The sequence below is a fragment of the Rhea americana genome, unplaced genomic scaffold (assembly GCF_003343005.1).
Source record: "Rhea americana isolate MKP2758 unplaced genomic scaffold, rheAme1 scaffold_299, whole genome shotgun sequence".
Taxonomy (NCBI): Eukaryota; Metazoa; Chordata; class Aves; order Rheiformes; family Rheidae; genus Rhea; species Rhea americana.
The window spans coordinates 729,194-745,222 of record NW_028186422.1 but is presented as its reverse complement, the minus strand read 5'-3'; the positions used below and the strand labels follow the sequence as shown (position 1 = coordinate 745,222).

Sequence of the window (16,029 nt, the reverse complement as noted above, 5' to 3'; positions counted from 1 at the left end):
ATATCCAGTATTTTGCTAGAGATTTGGTTGACCTGAATATAAACACAAGTGGATTGTATGAGGTGCCTGGCAAATAGGGTATGTGTACTCTGATTTGTAACTGGTCACTGTAAACTTCACTGCAGCAACATTTTAAATTACTTTTGCTTTTGCTCACAGACAGATAACCACAATTATCTGATAATCTGAATATCTGATATCTGAAAAATCTGATAATCATAATTATCAGATTGTGATGCAGTGAATAATAATCTTCCATAGTCCACTACAATCTCAACCAAGAAAATAAAAATACAACATACTCTTGAATAATTCATTTTTTAGCTGAGATATGCTACTGATCAGCGTATCCAAACTAAAGCAGACGTGCTTTTCTTTTATAGGTGGGTAGCTGACCATGCTTCATATTTTGAAATTTCTCAATGCAGTGAATAAGATAGATAAAAATGTTCTATAGGATACTAATTTCATCCACTTCTTACACTTACCTTAACAATACAGAGACCGTCCTCTGGCCTTGTGACTATACTATTTACTGTAAAAAGTCCTTGTCCCATGCTATACTAGATACATATATACTAGATACTAGATTATAGGTACAGTTCTAGGACAATCCTTGCCAGTGCAGAACAAAACCACAGACTGTAAGTCTTTAAGGTATAAAAGCACTTCATTTAACCTTTTGCTAATTACTCCACCCGGTGTGGTGTCCTGACTATCTTTTGAGATACTATATGCCAAAAGCCAAGATATCTCCTCATGATAGCCATGGAGCTCACAGAATTACTGAAACTCTAGTTATTTAAACAGTTTGATGACCATTTTGCCTTTGCAAGTCTCTCTTAAGTCTTCTCTACCATTTTGTTGAAAAAGTGTTGTCTCTTCCCTCATCAGGAGGCTACATTTCACAAACTTTTAGGGTTTACCACTCAAAACTGTATTAAAATAGAAGAATCAGTTAGAATATTTGCCCTCCTTGGAGAGTCCATCAGCTACCAACAAACTAGCTCAGGTATTCTCATATTGGTAGACAGGGTTATCTCAGTTGGAGCTAATGTGATAGGATTGTTATAAATTTATCTTGTATGACCATTGAATGTTTATAGTAGTTCTGAGACTACAAAAGGGGGACTGCAAAATTCTCACTAGAGATGGATGCAATTGGCACATAAAACATTAAAACAATGTAAAAGAAAGAAAAAATTAAATTACAGGTGTGAAGAAGATGTGCTAGAGATAATAGGAAATTTCTTAAAGAAGAAATAACAGTTCTCAGAAATTCTGCAGAATGGAACCCATTCAGCACATATGATAGTGCCTGAGCTCCTCTCTGCTTTGTCTTTAGACCTCCTCACACTTTCTCAGAGAACTTACAGTTGAAAACATCTAACACCAAAAATTCTAGTGAAAAAGTCATTGATGATTCAATTGACATTGTTGCCAGTTTGGGGAACGTCAGAAGTAATGTGGAGTCATGGTTGTCAATTCTGAAGTAACTTCTGGCAAGTGGCAGTTCTAATAGTTGCTCTTCTTTCTTCCTCCTTTCTGCTTATGAGGAAATAAGTATTGACAGGAATCCTTTTGAATGTTCTTGGCTGTTATTCGCTTTCTTCAAGCCTGTGATGATCTATATCAATTACCTCAGCAGATGCCAAATCAGCCAAACAACCACAGACTCAAAGAAAGGTATTAACACACTAAGCGCTTATCTAGCGTGTGATTTCCTGACAGGTGGAATAAACATCAACTATGTTTATTGACAAGCAGGATAAAAATATCCGAGATAAAGCCAGTTTTAAAATCAGTGGGCTTAGTCATCATGTTGTTACATGACATAGCTTACCCATAGTGTGTAAGGGTGAAAATATGTTCTCCTAGTCTCTTCATAATTTATATTATACTATCATGCTGTAATGCTCAAGGAGAATAGAAAAACTGAAAGAAGGTTTGTTACTGAAAACAAGTTGGAAGTAAAAAAAAAAAAAAATCACCATTAATTGCCACTGACTGCTGCTATCATGCTACACTTAATGTCTTCATGTAGGGGAAGAAGGGAAATTGCTAACTTAAATTTTCTACTTCACAGCTTAATTTTTTTCCTGTAAATATTCATCCTGTCCCCACTGACATTTTCATGTAGTCATGGCTGGAATTTACTTTGACAGAAAACCAGTCCATGCTGAAGAACACTGTTAAAAGAAAATACTGTGATAACACCTATAACTAGAAAACAGCGTAAATTTGTGAAAAATACTTTGTCTAGTCTTCAATTTTTTTGTTGAGTAAGAGATAACAGATACTGCAGGACTTGTCAGCTATGTATCTGGGCCACTGAGTGAGATCAACTATCTTTTCAAATATTCTTGAAAAGAAAGAAGTCATTTTAAAACTGATTCTGCAGTATTCCATTACTTCTTTTTATTTTTGATAGTGCATAAAAAAGTGTTAAAAAGCTTTATTGTATTTTTGTATCTTATTCTTAAAAGTGATTTCCAGAAATATTCTCTATTACATTTATTTTGAAGAAGCTAGCGTAAAAAACAGCATCTCTCATAAAGATTAAATCTAACTTATGTGAAAATCTTGTATTATTGTAAGTTGGGTGACAGATTTACCACTTCATTTTCATATTTTCAATCAGTAGCATTTGTTTAATTTTACATTTAACTTGAGGATTTACTCTCTACTGCCAAACTCAGTATATGTTTAACTGGAATTACTCTCATACAATCTACTTTATAAATACACACTCCAAAATCTTGTAAGTTTGGGCCGAGATTTTTAAACAAAACAATAACTGCTTGTAAACTATTTTACACCACATTTCTGAAGAGCAATCTGAAAGTATATTTTTGGCACAGTATTTCCTACTAATTAAAGAATAAAAGGTCATTTGTAAGATATTCAATTAAGCAATAAATCCTGATAGCATCAGTACATACCTTCACACACAGGTTGTATACCTGACCAAGAACCATTAAGCAGGCATGTTCGTTCTGCAGATCCTCTCAGCTGATAACCCATTTCACATGAGAAACGTAGAAGACTTTTTATTTTGAACTCATCCCCAAGTCTCGACCCATGAGCTGGTATGCCTGGATCATCACAATAGCCAGGATTATTTCCTGTAATGCACAACACAGCAGAATCGTTGGCAGGGAAGTTATGTTTAACTGTAGTTGTAGTAAGGATTATCTTTTGTAAATACTACTACTAGTTGGATTGTTTCTTTTATAATTAATCACTTTTCTTGCAGTGTGTGGGAGTGAAGCCAAAGCCAAAGATAAAAACATCTCTTTTTAGTCTGCTTCTTACTTCAAGTCTAAACAGAGCATAGAATACGATTTAAATGAAAAATAAAATATAACTATTAGCACAGGAAGAACTTTTGCCATTTTTTATCAGTCAAACAAATTTATCGGTTATCTTTTTGATATAAATAACATTTTCAACACACTGCTTTTTATTGTTCAACTCTACTACTAATAATAACTTCTTAGGAAGTTCTTACAAATATATTTCTTAGGAAACTTATATGTAATTCTCTTCACTGATGTTACTATTTCATTTTTGTTATTAGAAAACTAATATTACTTAATATTTATCTTATTGAAATAGATATACTGGCAGCCAAGAGTACCTGGCCACTTGTGGTACCTGGTCACTTGTGCCCATTAAGAAAGGAAAGGGTTCCTCACTTTCTTCCCTATCCTTCAAGCTCCTGTGCAAATGTTAGTTACTGGCTTAATGGACAAAGGAAGTGCTGTAAAAACGACCTCTCAAACCTGTCCAGGTAGCTCTGATGACACAACCAGTTGCCTTATCAGATAAAACTGAGAAAGGAAGTGCTACCAAGATGGCCAATAAGGTATGGTTTCAATATGAATTAAAATACACCCTGCAATCTCTGCATTAGTTCCACCATTTAGGCCACAGAAAGAGTCTCATTATAGTTCTAAATGAATCACAGAAGATGAAAGTATGAAAAGCTATTTGAACAGTCACATTGTGTAACTCTTTGTGAAGAATAGGCTGGATTGCCTCAGTATCAGCAATATATTATAGATTTTGACTTAAAATTGTATCATCTCTGCTAAAACTCTCTGTGTCTGAACAGTGGGTCATAACAATCCACAGAAAATTTTCTATTTTGAAAACCTTTGCTTTCCATTTTTAAGAATGATGTTTCTAGACCTTTTTTTTTTTTTTTTTTTTCAAAATATGTCTAAACAATTCCATTGGACAAACTCAGTATGTTCTTACATACTTTTTTCATCATAAACACACAGCACAAAATCTTGAACCCAGTAAAAACAACAGCAAAACAGTTGAGAAAATTCATATTAAGAAGCTCTTACTTTAGAAACAAAAAATTGTATTAGAGTCAGAAAGGATGACTATAGAGTGTGCGGCATAAGTTTTTCCAGTGTATCAAGCTTGAGACAGATGTTTTAGATACTATACTGTCTAACAAATGGAGATCAAGAAGCAATTCCTGATTTCAAGGCTAACTTCTGGTCCCTTGTGGAACTTAGGTTTCGTTGTCTAAATCTATGCTTGTAAACAGCGCGAATGCCAAGATGCCAGCAGGTATATTCTGTTTACAGGCATACTATTAAACTCTTTCTCCAAAACCGATTGATTCCATCCAAAGTGCTCTCTGAGAATGGTCTCCAGTACCTGTTGACACACAAACTGTCTGGGAACTGTTTGAGAGTGTTAGCTGGGATGGGTGAAAACCATTTCAGAGACTGTGCCAACAGCATAACTGTCACAGCGATCAGGTACTAGTGCTCATGATCTACGTCCTAATGCTGCTTAATCTGCAACCTGGATGTTATCTCTGGATGATACCTGTTTTCCCATACCCCCATTATTTCACAGGCATTTTCTCTGCTTAAAATGTGTGAGATAACATAAGGATTGTGATCCATGCTACCACAGTAGTGTTTTTATAGCATGAAACTGAGAATATGTGGCACATACTTTGAGATGTGGCATGTGAGCATGGGGGGATGCTTGTGAATGAAAAGCCTGCAGGGACTGTGCAGAGAATAAGGATCTATGATTATAAGATCCTGATGATGTCCCATTTTCCTATGGACACAGTCTCTGGAGGGAATTAGCCTAGATTTAGTCATCAGACTTTTGTCTTGGACAAAGTTAAGTTTTGTCTTAGAGAAAATCAAGCAGAACTATGCAAGCTTACAGACAATCAACACAGACAAAGAGATTTCTAGTGCTGTCTACATCTAGACCCTTTTTTATTTAGCAGTATAGATGATAACAAATTCATTACTGAAAAATGGGTGTGTGAATCATCTTATACTAGAATCTTATTCAATTAGATACTGAACACTTTCAGCTATCAGTCAGCTCAGAGGATACAAGCGTTCATCATATTGTCTTTCACTGCATTAGGTCCCAGCTGATAACAAACCTTGAGACCATATTTACACTATCATTCAGACATATATTAATATAAAGTACAGAAATAAACTCAGTGCAGAAAATTATTACAGGATTTCCAGCGTTGTATTAGGACTTTTTTTTCATATATCTCCAGTACAAACCCAATTAGAAGTCTTAGTTGTCCTGGACCTAATAATTCTTTCACTGACATAATGAATACAAATTATTCATATTTTTTTTTAATGAAGTCAGCTCCTAAATACCTAAATAGGATGTATAATTCCATTTATAATTCAAAATGCTTTAGGGAATGGGACACTTTTTCTTTTTTTTTTTTAATTAAATTAACAGAGATAACTTTCTCCTACAGAATCTCCCTGCTCACAAGATGATGTCAGACTAAACTCAAACTTAGTTAATTTCTGCACCAGTAAAAACTCTTTAGTTACACTAAATGCTTTTTTTTTTCTCCCCATGAGAGGAGATGACAACAGGGGTGTTCCATGGTTTGAAAATCTATAAGTCAATAAAAATACTATGCTAATAAGCAGTATCTGAAGAGTCTCAGTTGTTAATAATTAAAATTTCTTTCCACTGGAATCAGAATCATCCCTTCTGGTAGAACATGCTGGGTAACAGGACATACTGAGTAAAAGCAATAGAGAGCTCTGACATTTAGAATTTAAAATCTCGGTGCATTCTCAGATATGGCATCTTTATACTGGATAAAAAAAAAGTGAAATGACATAAATAAGAATTCAAAATAAGCAATAAAAAGACAATTCTGTGTAGATATTATCCATTATTTTCCTGCAAAGATTCCCTTTAAAGTCCAGGCACAGAGACTGTGATGGCAGTGATTTTTAGAGCCCTGAGACTCTCAAGTAAGGTAGAATTGAGAGAGGGTAACTGGAACTTAGGGCTAAGTTCTTTACTCCTTGAAACATAGAGAACAGAAATAAAACCTTAGTGACTTAAATTGACTTCCTTTCCTCAACGCTTCAAGTACTGCTCTGTATCTTTACCAAATAAGTTTATGAATAGACCGTTATCCATGAACTCTTGAGTTTTTTCACAAAAGCACAGAATTTAAATATCTTACAGCTATTTAAATTAATGACTCAAATTTTAAATTAATGAGTGCCACATACCTCAACTGATCTGAAAATCTCAGTTTATATATGTACAAGAACTAATTTATGGATGTTTAGGAATACAAAGCATGCCACAATGAATTACATGAGTCTGACAGTGAGAACGCCCAATGGCTTAGACAAATGTAGAAGATTCTTTGGGACAATTCTCTTCATCTTCCCTTCCTCCTCATACGGCACAATCCTCTTTCCTCATCAAAGGTTATATGTTTTCTTATACTCTGAAGCTTGTAACAAAACTTCTTATTAATCTACTGCAGATATCCTTACTACAATCCTCATCCTCTAGATCCTCTAGACTTCAGCAAAATCATATGTTTTACAACTCCATCTAAATTTGTAGAGTTAGCCTGGGCAGGAATAAACTACAGTTCTTGAGAACACTGCTGAAGTTCCTAACATTTGGCCATATGGCACTAATAAAGGATATTCCTGTAAGCGAAAAGAAGAAAAGTATATAATGTAAGCAGATTACCAGCTAGTACCTTTGCTGTGGTGTTTTTTCATCAACATTTTTACACGTGGCAACCTTTGCTTACAAAGCAGAGTTCAGATAAATAAAACTGAATAAATGCAAACATGTAAAGCAGAACTGTACTAGTGTTTAAATGCTGTTTTGTGGCATCTATTCACTGTAGTATCCCATTATAGTATGCAACTAAAGAACAAGGTTGGCAAAGTAATGACTAACAGAATGAGGGCAAATGCATTAGAGTATTTCAATAAATGGCTACAAATCAGCTGAGTGGCTGATGAAATTAAAGTATACCTGCAGAAGAAACAAAATACAGATCCATCTGGAGTTAAAATTGCATGAGAACAGCTTTATTCATTTAATTATAAGGTCACGTCAGTTGATGGTTGGTATAACTACCTGAACAGTGAGGGAGAGTTCCACTCCAGTGGCTATCTTCTTGGCACTCTCTAGTAGAATTTCCTATAAGACTTCGACCTCCTATGCAAGAATAGTGAACTATGGAGCCATATGTAAATCTGTCTCCTGTAAGAATTGCATTGGCAGGTACTCCAGGATGTCCACAAGAAATGGCTAAGAGAGAAAAGAGCACAATATATTACAATATTTTCACGTCATAGAAAAAGCTATTAAAACTTTTAAATATGAGCTTAGTTCCATACAAAGTAAACTTCTGGCGGGATTTCTACTCCTTCAGATCTTAGTTTTGCTGCTGCTATAGATGATTTACTGGTCACTTTTAAGACTAAGACAAAAATTACCCATAAAACTAACCTCTCCAGTTTAGCCTTCCCTCTTAATATAAAGAGATCTCTTTTCTCACTCACTATCCTAACTCTTACAAACTGTACACACAATTTCTTTTAAGGTCTAGAAAGGCTAAATAAAATTGGAGTAATGTTTCATTGTGCTTTCATATTACAAATACAATAAGTAGATTTATTGTACCTATACAATAACTACAAGAAATTTAGGCAGATAAACAGAAATAAAAAAAGTAAACCTGTAGTATTCTCAAAGTAATGTGTTGAGTTAAAGTGAGCAACAGGAAAAAGAATTACCAATCATTTTGGTGAATTATGAATCATATTTAAGTTTATGTTAATGTATGCATTTTGTTTGTGAAAAATTTCTCATAAGTAGTTTCGGTACAGAATAACTTGCAAGCAAGTAGTTCATATCTGTCATATGAGGAAGTATAAGTCCTCTTAAGGTGTACTAGAAATCATATTCTGAATGCTTTTAGGGTAAAAGTTAAGTCACTCAATGGAAAAGAAAGGCAAAGAAGAGTTTTCACACGACCTTAGAGAACAGTCTTGTAACTTAAGCAGAGAGCACAAAATAAACAGATCAGTCGAGCTTCATCAGACTGATGAATTACTTTAATATATGATCTATGGGTCACACATTTCTAGGGAAAAAAGCAAATGACTGTAAGTTATAAACAATTTCTTATGGCTACTAGTCTTGACAACCATCAAAATTGTATGTAATACACTGTGTCCCACGATACTGGCTAATATTCAAACATCGCTTCCTCCAAGCTCAAGAGCAGTGCATCCCTATGAGTAAGAAGTGCAGTAAAAGGGACAGGAGACCTGCGAGGGTGAGCAAGGAGCTCCTGGCCAAATTCAGACGGAAGAAGAAAGTACACAGAATGTGGAAGAGGGGACATGCTGCTTGGGAGAATTATAGGAATGCAGTCAGAGTATGTAGAGATGCGGTGAGGAAGGCTAAGGCCCAGTTGGAATTGAGTCTGGCAAGAGATGTCAAGGACAACAGGAAGGGCTTCTTCAGATACATCAGCAGTAAGAGGAGGACTAGGGAAAGTGTGGGCCCACTCCTGAATGGGGCAGGGGCCCTGGTGACAAGGGATACAGAGAAGGCAGAATTACTGAATGCCTTCTTTGCTTCAGTCTTCACTGCCAAGGGCAACCCTCAGGAATCCTGCGGCCTGGACGTGAGGGAGAAAGTCCGGAGAAGGGAAGACTTTCCTTTGATTGAGGAGGATAGGATTTGAGACCTTCTGGGCAGGCTAGACATCCACAAATCCATGGGCCCGGATGGGATGCACCCTCGGGTACTGAGGGAGCTGACGGATGTTGTTGCCAGGCTGCTCTCCATCATCTTTGAAAAGTCCTGGAGAACTGGAGACGTGCCTGAGGACTGGAAGAAAGCCAATGTCACTCCAGTCTTCAAGAAGGGCAAGAAGGAGGACCCAGGCAACTATTGGCCAGTCAGCCTCACCTCCATCCCTGGAAAGGTGATGGAGCAGCTCATTCTGGATGTCATCTCTAAGCATGTGGAGGAGAAGAAGGTGATCAGGAGGAGCCAGCATGGATTCAGCAAGGGGAAATCCTGCTTAACCAATCTGATAGCCTTCTATGATGGAATGACTGGCTGGGTAGATGAGGGGAGAGCAGTGGACGTTGTGTACCTTGACTTCAGCAAGGCTTTTGACACTGTCTCCTATAACATCCTCCTAGAGAAGTTCAGGAAGTGTGGGCTAGATGAGTTGACAACAGTGAGGTGGATTGAGAACTGTCTGAAAGGCAGAGCTCAGAGGGTCATTGTCAGTGGCGTGGAGTCTAGTTGGAGGCCTGTGGCTAGTGGCATTCCCCAGGGCTCGGTACTGGGTGCCATCCTGCTCAACTTCTTCATCAGTGACCTGGATGAGGGGACAGAGTGCCTCCTCAGCAAGTTTGCTGATGATACCGAGCTGTGAGGAGTGGCTGACACACCAGAGGGCTGTGCTGCCATTCAGAGAGACCTGGACAAGCTGGAGAGCTGAGCAGAGAGGAACCTGCTGAGGTTCAACAAGGGCAAGTGCAGAGTCCTGCACCTAGGGAGAAATAACCGTAGGCACCAGTACAAGCTGGGGGCTGACCTTCTGGAGAGCAGCTCTGCAGAGAAGGACCTGGGAGTGCTGCTGGATGACAGGTTGACCAAGAGCCAGTAATGTGCCCCTGTGGCAAAAAAGGCCAATGGTCTCCTGGGGTGCTTTAGGAAGAGTGTTGCCAGCAGGTGGAGGGAGGTGATCCTGCCCCTCTACTCAGCCCTGGGGAGGCCTCATCGCGAGTCCTGTGTCTGGTTCTGGGCTCCCCAATACAAGGGAGACATGGATCTACTGGAGAGAGTCCAGCATAGGGCTACAAAGATGATCAGAGGGCTGGAGCACCTGTCCTGTGAGGAACGGCTGTGAGAGCTGGGCCTCTTCAGCCTGGGGAAGAGAAGACTGAGGGGGGATCTTACCAATGTGTATAAGTACCTGAAGGGAGGGTGTCAAGGGGACGAGGACAAACTCTTTTCAGTTGTTCCATGTGACAGGACAGGAGGCAATGGGCAGAAACTGAAGCACAGGAAGTTCCTCCTGACCGTGAGGGGGAATTTCTTCCCTGTGCGAGTGACGGAGTACTGGCACAGGTTGCCCAGAGAGGTTGTGGAGTCTCCTTCTCTGGAGATCTTCAAGGCCTGCCTGGATGCAGCCCTGTCTAACATGCTCTAGGTGACCCTGCTGAGCAGAGGGCTTGGACTAGATGATCTCCAGAGGTCCTCTCCAACCTTACCCATTCTATGATTCTATGATAACATCAAAACTGACTACACAATGGACTGCAGCCAAAAAGCATGGTCCTGACCTCTCTTCCACAGATGTATGTTTCAGTTGCTTTTCCTGGGCTGGCACAAGATTTCATCAGGCAAAGGGTAAACCAAATCAGTAACCCCCCAGAAAAAAAAAAAAAATGTTTAGTTTTCAGCCAAATCAGTTACCTTAATGAGCTTGCTGCAGGATCATGCAAATGCTAGTCCTGACACAGTTCAGGACAGAATTGTGGTGGGTAAAGAGGAAGGGAAGGAGGAAGATCAGAGTTTTGGGGAGAGAATCACATTTAGATCATCTTAATGTGGTTGTACAATGGTTTGTACTGCACAGTATGAAATTTTCCTGGCTTAAGAAGACTAGAAAGAAGCATCTACTTTAAGCAATGCTATTCACAGGTATTGCCTCACATATAAAAGAACAGTGTTTTTCTATTTTTTCACTCTTGAAAAAATGTTCATGATAAAATTTCAAAAAGAACCTTGTATCCATTTTAGGTTTGAAATTTATCTTACCTGTCTCTCTAAGCATTTTGTCCTACCACTGAAAACAATCTTATACTTGAAAAAAGAGAGGAAATTATCATTGGTACCTCTGAAAATTAAATCTTTCTCATTGTACTTGAAAGGACTTTATGTGACTTTGTCCATGAATAGATAAACAGATCATTCTCATAGAAAATGCTCTATTAATTTCAGTGAGAGTTTATCTCAAGGAGAGAATGCAAAATTTGTCTTGTAGATACTTAACATTCAGATAACATTTCAGTCTATCAGCAGCAAATGACTACAAATGACTACCCAATAGGTGATTGAGAAATTTAGGAACCTTCTAAACTGTCTTGGAAGTTCTCAGCCCCAGCCTCCCCCAGGAGTCACCAGAGCAAGCTTAGAACTTCCTATTCTGAGGAGACAGACAACTGTGACTTCACAACAGCTCTGTCTAAAGACAGGAAGACATATAAATGCCATGAAATTTCCAAAATGCTTTATGCGGAAAGATGGGTAGCTATTTAGATGGTTTAGATTCCCCACTCTCTTCTCTCTTTCCTTAAGGAATGTCCCTTCACACTAGAAGCTCACTCCTGGCTCACAGGATGATCACAGATCACAGACAGACAAAAAAGGGCCAAGAACTTCCATAACAATTTTGTTAAGATGCAAAGCGAGAGGCATAGACTTGGATCAGTAAAATAATCAGCTATTTTGCATTTGAAATATTATATTTTGCCTAACTATTTTGTTACTGAAATCTGAATAAACCTAATTTGCAGATTATAGGTCTGATTGACAAATACTAGAAGTGCAAACTTCTGAAAATCAAAACAAAACTGCTTTAGGTCACGTGGATATTGGATATATAGTAGCAGGAAGAAAGAAAGCATTCGTTTATAAACAGAATCAATAGCCTAGTAAAATTTATTTTATTTTTATTTATTTTATTTATTTTTTTCTCAAATATACACTACAACATAATATCAGAAGATAATAATTGTGAGATAATAATTAATGGTTTTAGATTATCAATCCCAATGATAATATATAAGTAATGAAGTAATGTAAGTTTCCCTAGCTGTTTTCAGATCTCATTAAAAATACAGTAAATAAACAAAGTAATCTTTATTTTCTAGCACTTCAAGTTATAGGTTCATAGTTCCCTCTAAAATCATTTTTACATTAATAGTTAAAAGTTGTATGCAATTTGTCTTAATGGTTCCTCACTGAATTATATAATTTACAATATGTTGCTCATAAAATCCATTTTTGGCCCCCAAACATGACAGCATTTTTTCAGCTTTTAGTGCCCTTGTGACTAAAAGATCATGCAACATTGTTTAACATTAATTCAACTGAATGAATACTTACACAAACACTTTGGTAGTGATCTATCCCATAAGCCATTAGCTTTACAGGTCAAAGCAGATGAGCCTAAAAGATAAAATCCCTTCTTGCAATGGTATGCCACACTTGTTCCATATTTGAAACTTTCAGGGTAAATCTGCTGTCCATGTCGAATAGCATTTTCCACAAAACCAGGATCAGAACAGTTCACCACTGCAAGAAAAAAACAGTGTTCACCACCAACACATAACAGCAACATCAAAAGCAAAGTTTAGCAATTTTTTTTTTTTTTTTTTTTTCACTAGCAGCTTGTAACTGTGGTACATTTCACCTCAACTATTCAATTTTAACTTGATTTTAGTAATAAATATCAGATATTTTCCCTCTACAGGCTTCCTACTTTGAATAAAATATGATCTTATTCCAGTTCTTTCAATAGTCTTGGAAGTATAAATGATTGGAAACTAAAAGAGAACTTGGAGGAATTTTAAATCTTTTTCTTGGTCAGCTCATTTTGACTATCAATTTAATTTTAATGAGAGGAAAGCAAAATGCAAATCTAATCAGTACCCAGTTTAAATAACACTTTTTTGTCTTTAAATTTTCTGTAATGAGAAAAATAACAGTAACAGGAATATTTTCTGTTATAAATCTGTAAAAGAAAATAAAGAGATAATGATGAAAAATGAAATATTTAATTGTGGGGAGTGACTGAGCAAGTGTATCAAAAAGCATGAAGTTATTTTTCAGATAGCAGTTAGAAAGCTAACAAATTATGTTTTTTTGCCATGAGTGTTTAATTTTTATATAAGGTATATCCCTCCTCCTCAGTCCTTCCTTTTACTCTCTACAGTGAAGACTGTTTTGCTGGTAGAAGATTGAAATGAGATACTGAAACCTCCATTACAAACTCTCAGCTTTGCTGTCCATCCATCTGACAGCTGTATGAAAATTTATTAATGCCACTTCCTCCTCCCCGACCTTCACTCTAAATGTAATGATGTACATAAGAAAAGATTCAGAAAATTATTAGCATTGTAAGTTACAGATCATCAAACAGTGACAGGAATCTACCCCTTGAGAACATCTAGTTTCCATTAAATCTCAATAGGGAAGAAACCTGGCTCTCTTTGAATGGAGAAGAACATCAGATAGCATCATCACTTTAGAGTTAAGAAATAGAGAGTCAGTAATGCACTGCTAAGGATATTTCAAAGGTTTTTTCTTTCTTTTCTTTTTTTCACTTCTGAATCATATTTTTCCAAAAAGTTAAATTTTATCATATATGTTACTTAAATTTACTGATTAGCTAATACAATAGAACAAGCTTGCAAATGTTCATTCATTGAAAGAATATTTCATTCAGCCAGCAAAAGAAGTACCAGGACTTTAAAAAAAAAAAAAAAATCAACTCTAACTCTTGGTGAAAATAATTGAAAATGTTTTCAATCCTCTCCCTCTTTTTAAAGCAATAGTCTTCTAAAGTAATGTGGTTGTGATCCCCAGAATCACAACACTACAATACCAGTAAGAAACAGTGATCAATCATCTCACAAATGAATATCCAAGGTTGTATAGGATATTTTTCCTAGTGTAGAACTGGACTCATGTTTCTTCTGAGACCCGCGCTATAATCTTCTGAGTCTGCACTATAATCAGTGCACCATTTTGCAATGAATCTGCAGACTGAGAAGTAACTACAGCAAACTAACACGTTCCTATTCTACTGATATCTGCTTGTTTTAGCAACCGTCTTCATTACTAGCAGAAACAGCTCTTCCTTTAAATAATATCTAAACAGGTATGGAAATTAATTGTTATCAATAACAGTATAAATCCTCTGGAATAAAAGAACACAGAACTGTAATAGTTCAAAGGTGAATTAATATCAATTTAGCAATTCTATTTAAGACTTTTTGGTATTAGAAATCTTGTCCTGGTGCAACTAAAACCTCTTGCTACACTCACATAGATCCACAGTACAGGTGCGTTTTATATAGCTTGCATTTCGTATTACCCTTATCAACTGTAAATTATAAATTGGCCATAAGCAGCATAAGTAAGTATACATATATATATCATGAGATTTCAGAGATACACATAACTAAATATATAATTAATGGAAATTTTCATGCAGATGCAAATTACTGGTTTGTTTTTTTTCACCCCAAGCTATGTGACAAAACTGATATTCATCATCTACCTAATTCATTTCTTGCAATCTCAAAATTTCTTTCATTTCTTTCTCAGGAATCTCTTCCACTGTACTCTTTGTATTTTTCAGTTGACTTGTTTTTGTCCTAACATTTCTCACCCTTTATCTCCTTTCTACAGCTCCAGATGTTAACTACAAAAGGGTTATGCTGTTAGTACTGTGGCTAAGATAGCATGAAAGTTCAAAACCAGTGAAAATAGAAGTAATAACAGTGCTTGTGAAGCCATTGAAGTTAAAAAAGCTCCCTGTTCATTTTCAACTTCATTTTCATACCTAAAAGCCATCACAGAAACAAAATGGTAGAGATAAAAAATCTGAAGAGTGAAAATGGTATGTTTGTAGAGGAACGATTTAATTCCTGGAATAACATGCACTACTTTCAAATTGTTTCATCCTCAAGCTTTTGTAATGAAAGCCACAGGAGAGTGTAAGTGGCATTGTAATGCTTAGCCTTTTGTTTAACTGTTTTTTTAATCATAAGTGCTTGAAAATGGAAGTATTTTAAAAAATATATACATGAGTGTAGTATGGCTAACAAGGGATGCATAAAGGAGTACTTTAGAAAACAATCTGAGCTGGTTGGCATACAGAACTAAGCCAGTAGTTTCCCTGATTGCTTTTCACCCTGGAGACCCAGTTGTAAATCACAGCGAGAGCAGAAAGAGATTGCTTTCTCTCAATGACAGCTGTCAAGGGTTACATGGGAAATGAATTCCGGCACTCTCAATTTAGTCTGTTGAGAAAAGCAGGAGAACGCTTTAAATCTGCCCTGATGACTTTGGAACCTCACACTGAGTAGATTCAAACCCTTCAGGACAAAGAAGTGAAAAGACCATGTCAGAGTCCTTTAGGCAGTTTTCGCTAAAAACTTGAATGATCATCAAAAAGTACATCATTCACAGTATTCCATTCCTTGTTCTTTCTCCCTCTCTTTTTATTTTCCCTTGACAGAAACAATGTCAAACTTCTTTTTAAACTTTGATATCTAATCAAGGGTATTTTAAAACTTTTTTTTTTTATTTGAAAAGTACTGCATGAGTTTTGGTATCTAGAACTTGTATAGAGATTGCCACTCAAAATGAATAAAAGTAGAGACTTCACTCTGACTTTAACACAAATTTTAGGAGATGCTGTCTATAACAAGAAAAGAAGGCACTTTTTGAGAAAATCTAATTACAGTGTTTCTCATCTCTATTAATTTAGTAAAGTTTTGTATAAAGTCAATACTACACAAAAATCCTAACCGCTCAATGAACTAAAGGGGAAAAAAAAAGTTCGTCAATTTACAACTTCATTTTTCAAGAGTCTCAAACGGAAGCCTGATCTTTTTT

At 36.5% G+C, this 16,029-nt stretch overlaps 1 protein-coding gene across 1 annotated transcript in view; it reads right to left on the bottom strand.

The window, feature by feature from the left end:
• The window catches only part of CSMD1 (CUB and Sushi multiple domains 1), a 626,201-nt gene that overhangs the window by 30,432 nt on the left and 579,740 nt on the right, over nt 1-16,029 (bottom strand). The window contains exons 55-57 of the mRNA XM_085309436.1: nt 12,508-12,696; nt 7,441-7,614; nt 2,943-3,125 (exon numbers count right to left, since the gene is read on the bottom strand). Coding sequence (XP_085165562.1) covers nt 2,943-3,125; nt 7,441-7,614; nt 12,508-12,696 — 546 coding nt within the window. The remainder of the gene's footprint in view (nt 1-2,942; nt 3,126-7,440; nt 7,615-12,507; nt 12,697-16,029) is intronic.